At 34.3% G+C, this 6,193-nt stretch overlaps 1 protein-coding gene across 1 annotated transcript; it reads left to right on the top strand.

The window, feature by feature from the left end:
- Nucleotides 1-357: 357 nt before the first annotated feature.
- Nucleotides 358-4,828, top strand: LOC126797192 (phytoene synthase 2, chloroplastic). Its single transcript, XM_050523881.1, has 6 exons — nt 358-1,113; nt 1,208-1,258; nt 2,330-2,502; nt 3,509-3,744; nt 4,209-4,401; nt 4,521-4,828. Exons 1-6 carry the CDS (start codon nt 675-677, stop codon nt 4,686-4,688), a joined length of 1,260 nt encoding a protein of 419 aa, XP_050379838.1. The 5' UTR covers nt 358-674; the 3' UTR covers nt 4,689-4,828.
- Nucleotides 4,829-6,193: the final 1,365 nt, after the last annotated feature.

The following is a 6,193-nucleotide window of genomic DNA, read 5'->3' on the forward strand; positions in this document are numbered from 1 at the left end:
CTAAAATAGGTGTGAACCAAAATGAAGACCTAAAATAGTGTGTCGACAACTAAATCAGTGAAAGTGCCCAAAGTCCAACTAAGCTAGAAAGAGACTAGGGTTAAACAAAACATAATCAAAACGGAAAACAACTGAATCATATTACTATTGGAAACACAGAAGAGAGTCTGGAAGATTGGAGATCAGTCTTATGTGGGTCACCTTCCGTTGTTAGTTTGATGTCGGCATTGAACTAATTAACGGTGTTTCTTTGACTTATTTAATTTGGTGCTGTTCTGCTCTTAGTGGGTTGATCTCTCTCTCTCTCTCTCTCTCTCTCTCTCTCTCTCTCTCTAACAAATGCTGTAAGCACCAGCTTCTAGTCTTTTGGTGCTTCACCTCTATGTCATTTTCCACTTTCCACTTCCTCAATTCATATATTTGATGATATTTTAGTGTTGTGGTCAATACCCAATTAGAGTTTGAGTTTGGTTTGGTGCCCCAGTTGTTGAACTTGCATGTTTGTTTGATTCACTTATTAATAGCAATGCCCTTTTTGGTTTTGAGTCTTCCTTGAGTCATTTGGGTTAAGCTTTTGTTTTCATTCAAATGTTTGCATGGTTGATATTAAAATTGAAATGAGTTTGGCGTGATTAGATTAAGGTGGAGAAGGGCAAGCCCAGGAGAGATTAAAGATGTCTATAGCATTGGTATGGTTGGTTTCCCCTAACACAAAGGTGTTGAATTGCTCTGGGGTTTTGGATTCTTTGAGTTTTGTTTTGGGGGATGGAAGAGCAAAGATGGGTAGGAAGCAGAAATGGAATTCATGTTGTCTGAGGAGTAGTACAGAAGTCGAGTATTCAAGCACTTTTGGCGTACAAAGTCAAACCGGAATTCCCATTTTGTCAAGCATGGTGGCCAACCCTGCCGGAGAAATAGTGGTGTCATCGGAACGGAAGGTTTATGATGTGGTGCTGAAGCAGGCAGCCTTGGTGGAGAAGCAGTTGAGGACTAGTGGAGATGATGTTGATGTGAAGCCTGATATTGCTCTACCAGGAAATATGAGCTTGTTGAGTGAAGCTTATGATAGATGCAGAGAAGTTTGTGCAGAGTATGCCAAGACATTTTACCTGGGTAAGTCTTCTCCTTTTGATCCATAAGAATGTTTGACTTTTAGCTGTTTTGCAGTTAATCTAGTAAGCTAAGTGTATCATTATTCACTTTTCAGGTACACTGCTGATGACCCCCGAGAGAAGAAGAGCTATCTGGGCAATATATGGTGAGTGATTATGAGTTTATGACTACTTTCAAGACTTTGATTGTCTCATTATGACTTTGTTTTAGTATATTTATCTCCAATTAGTAGTTGGTTTAGCATATCCATATTCGATTAGTATATTTTAGTAAGATTTGTCTGCTAAAAGAATCTAAGAATGGTTCTAGCTAGGAGTACATTTGGTGATACTATTTTTTGAGACTCATGAAACTGATCAAACTGTGGAATAAGCACATATGTTAGGAAACTTGACATTATTATACCATTTGATTTTACCTCTATTGGAAATTCATGTGCATACTTGATCGGTATATTCCCAAAAAATGATAATATTGCAGCCACGGAAAATTAGCCCCCAATACATGATCTTAATTTACAATCGTTAGAAAGAGAACTATCTGCCAAGGCCAGTTATGTCATCTCATATTTCCTGCTGATCGACTAGGTCATCTAATGTATTGCTTACTTCCAATTTTACTGCTGTAATACGTCCTTACCTTTCTAAGAGACCATTGTGAGACCATGAACTCACACCTTTATGCATACTTTTGACTAGATAGAATCAGTTGCTTACTTTATTAGCTTTCCCAATTCAAATATAATTTAGAACATACCGTCTTTAGATTATGACCGCCCCTCATCTGTACTATCTGAAAGTGAAGCACAAATTGTTTGTCTTTACTCCTCTTAAAATGATTGCCTACAAGTCTTTCACTTCTGCAATATGAATATTTCTTATACAAATATCAAGCCCTCAACAATATCAAATTACATGATAGAGACGAATGGACGTTTTGTTGTGGATAGAGAGGGATAAAAAAGGAGAAATGGGAAGGGGTGGAAAGTGACTGCAATATTTAGTATCTTAGTATATGCTATCCCTTGTTCTTGATTTATTTGTATCGATTATTTTCTTGAGTACCATACGACGGAGACAGGAAGGCAGACCTGTTTATTCTCGTTATGTAATAAAAAAAAATACTGTGACTCTAGAAATGTTTGTTCTTGACATCAACCTATGTGACGAAATGTATCTTCCTTTTTGTTCTCATGATGTTTTCTACATTTTTACAGTGTGGTGTAGAAGAACTGATGAGCTTGTTGATGGCCCTAATGCTTCACACATAACCCCACAAGCTTTGGACAGGTGGGAGTCAAGGCTTGATGATCTTTTCCAAGGTCGTCCATTCGATATGCTCGATGCTGCTTTATCAGATACGGTCACCCAATTTCCTGTTGATATTCAGGTTAGAATATATATACTGTCAAATATTTATAAGGTTAAAAGGCTAATCTTTGAGCTGTCATCACTCATCTGTGCATAATGCATGGATTAAACTTCAACAGCCGTGATATTCATGAAATTAATTCTGACATTTTACAACTATACTTAGCAATAAGAGAAGCAATTCTGAGGGTTTACGTGAGCTTATTGGAGTATGTAACCTACATGTTTCCATCCATGAAGTGTCTAGGTGCAAGTGATAGATGTCTAGACAAACTTGATTTTACTAGCTTGCAGTGTCTTCTACATAATACACGTGCAAAGAATGCGCTATTTTTTTATGGTAAGGTAATATATGAGTTTTTAAGACCTACCCATTGTCATCAACCAGTTGGATAGTTCCAACTGAAGCCTTGTCAAACTGATTGATAATTGAAATAATACCATGATTGTGCTTGTATACAGCGCAAATGTTTGTTTAGTCCATGTAGTTTTGGTTGGTCATTCATTTACTCTCTGAAGTTTCAATGTCATCTAAAAAGTCCACTCCGTCAATTCATCTGTTAACATGATGAGTTGGTGGCCGTTAAATATTCTCCAAAAAACTGTGTAATTACCAAAATATCAATGTTTCTTTTTATTTTCTTTAGTATTTCTTTTTTATTGTTTTCGATATATTTTTAAGAGATATGAATGTCTTTACTTGACAAAGTCATTTCCATTATTTCTTTGTGTCTTCGTATAAATTTAACTTACCGTGAAAATCATAAATTTATTAGATAATTGAAGAAAATATTAGAAAATATTGATCTAGGAGTATTTTTGTCATTTTACACTTTTTTTAGGATCTTTAATTTCCATCTCATCATGTTAATGAATAAATTGACAGAGTAGACTTTATAGATTAAAAATTATAAGTTTGAGGATTATATATATGACATTAAAACAAATGAATATTAGCCATATATTTAATCATTTATGTTGTATCTTTTGGGAACTTATTGGCCTTATGTATGAGCATCTTGCAGCCATTCAAGGATATGATAGAGGGGATGAGAATGGACCTTAGGAAATCAACATACAAGAACTTTGATGAACTATACCTCTACTGTTATTATGTAGCTGGAACTGTTGGATTAATGAGTGTTCCGGTTATGGGCATAGCACCTGATTCGCAAGTAACAACAGAATCTGTATATAATGCTGCGTTAGCATTAGGCATTGCAAATCAGCTAACTAACATTCTAAGGGATGTTGGAGAAGAGTAAGTATAGAGCTTGAATGATTGATCTGCTGAAAAGTTTAGCAAAGTTAGCAATATGTTTTAGAAGGATAGTGCATGAAACCATAAACAATTCGGTTTATAAAACCATATACGCTGTGTTGAATTAAATTATCTCAATGTACACAAATGCTGAAAACTTCAGATTTACTTAAGGTTCAATAGTGAGTTGATTTCTGTTCCTTCCAACAGAATGTGCACACTGAAAAGTATTCAAGCCAAATGGATTTAAAAAAAATTGAAATAAAAACTAGGAAGAAGAGTAATAGCTTATAGGCTCTCTCTTTTTTTTTTTTTTTTTTTGCGTAGTTTATATGAATATGGTCATTGCCTTTGTTTCAATTTCTATATCAAATGGCATGTCTTGGAACTTAATCATTGTTCACTTGTAAGTACATTACCTCACCTGCTATCAATTTTATACTTACAAGCCTTTTGTCGGCCAGTGCAAAAAGGGGACGTATTTATTTACCACAGGATGAGCTCGCACAAGCAGGACTTTGTGATGCCGATATATATGCCGGAAAGGTCACCAATAAATGGAGGAGTTTCATGAAGAGTCAAATTAAGAGAGCAAGGATGTTCTTTGATGAGGCAGAGAAAGAAGTTACTGAGCTCAGTGAAGCCAGCAGATGGCCGGTAAGCAACAAAAGTTTTTGCTACATAAAATAAATGCAAAGAATGATTTGAGTTTCCATTTGGTATGATGTTCAATAATCAGATAAAAGAAAGTCTGATCAACTCTTCAACTAATGTAGATAATGGCATCCCTACTTTTGTATCGCCAAATCTTGGATGAGATAGAAGCCAACGACTATAACTTCACAAAGAGGGCTTATGTAAGCAAAGTTAAGAAATTACTTGCTTTGCCTATGGCATATACTGAAACTCTAATACGGCCATCAAGAGCACCACAATTATCTTGAGCTTAGACCACTGCCTTTAACATCAGATTGTATTGTTTGTAATTATATACATAGATGGAAACGAAAAGTTAGTTGTAAAGTATGATCTGTATAAGTACACCGACTATCTATAAAAATATGGATAATGATGCTTCTAGTTCTTGTGATTCATCTTATCATTCTAACTTCTTTCTTTATAAATTATTGAGTGCTTTTGTTTTCTTATTAAATTCTGTATACACTGTTGTTGGTATGGTTGACATTAAATCTCTAACTATGAAGAAGAAAGAGTTACATCCTTGATATCTTGGTCGAAATTTTTGCTAAAGTGCCCATGAAATATTCTTTTGCGGTTAACAAGTGTTTGAAAATCTAACAAGAATTTGATTAGAAACCCTCCCTCATAATATTTCATTGAGACGCGATTATTATGAAAGATGCTTTTCTATTATGTAATTGTCCCAACTAGAAATGAAGGTTCTCATAAGGTACCCTGGCACAATATGGCAGAAGGGACTTTCCGATTTACAAAGACAGTGTTGGATATATAAAAAAAAAATGGTTACAAAAGCCTCAAACGCAAAATTATGTAGACCAAGCAAGTGCATCCTCTCTCCAAAAAAAGAAAAAGAGAAAAAAAAACAGCAAGAGCTGCAAGATTGAGACAGTTGATGAAAGTAAATTATATTTCAAACCACACAATTTTCTTGCAAGTAATTCTCCTCTTCAGATTTTTACGACCTGGGTCCCCAACACAATTCTCCTCTTCTTACTTGTACCACAGATTTAGATCTGATTAGCAGGGCTACATATCACATGCTAATTGATTAACGTCCTTTCCTCAACAATTTCGGATAAGCGCTTCAGATCAAATTCTCAAGTTCAAATGAGACCAAAATTCAAATATTTATCGTATAAGTTTATGTTTTTTATTTATTTAAGAATGACGATAAATATATTAAACTAAAATCGAAAGTACATGAGGCGATGCAGCAGCATCAAAAATCAGATGCAATCGTTCGATTATTAATTTCTATAAGTTGCCAAGCTTATCTATTTACTTTTTTTTTACGGATGTGATCTACAAATGTTGATAAATTTAATATTTGAACTATTAAAATTATGGATTTACATTAGCAAAAACAAGCATACTAGACAAAGTTCAGATAAACACAAACATACAAGCTTGAGCATATGTGTTTTTCTTCTTTAGTAACAAACTAACAATTGAAGATAAGGAAAAAATAATAATGAATAATGTTTAAAGAGGGGTTCTATTGTACCTTAAAATGACTAAGTGTACCTCCATTACTTTTTATATCCAAAATGGCTAAGTGTACCTCTAATAGATATTATTATTTACATGTGAGTTGAAAAGTGAAACAGAACAAGAGAAAATATGGAGATACACCCAGCCATTTCAGAGGTGCAAATAGATTCTCATATTTAAAAGAAGATTTGTTTTTGAATAAAATCTTATTCACATCACAATTGAAATCAACATACATTTTATGATCTCTGCTGCA

The sequence above is a fragment of the Argentina anserina genome, chromosome 1 (assembly GCF_933775445.1).
Source record: "Argentina anserina chromosome 1, drPotAnse1.1, whole genome shotgun sequence".
In the NCBI taxonomy this organism is placed as follows: domain Eukaryota; kingdom Viridiplantae; phylum Streptophyta; class Magnoliopsida; order Rosales; family Rosaceae; genus Argentina; species Argentina anserina.

Excerpts from the sequence above, each read along its gene's own strand:
- LOC126797192 (XM_050523881.1), top strand. The coding sequence starts at position 675 with ATGTCTATAGCATTGGTATGGTTGGTTTCCCCTAACACAAAGGTGTTG. Across the intron at positions 2,503-3,508 it reads AATTTCCTGTTGATATTCAG|CCATTCAAGGATATGATAGA; the intron begins GTTAGAATATAT and ends AGCATCTTGCAG. Across the intron at positions 4,402-4,520 it reads GTGAAGCCAGCAGATGGCCG|ATAATGGCATCCCTACTTTT; the intron begins GTAAGCAACAAA and ends CAACTAATGTAG.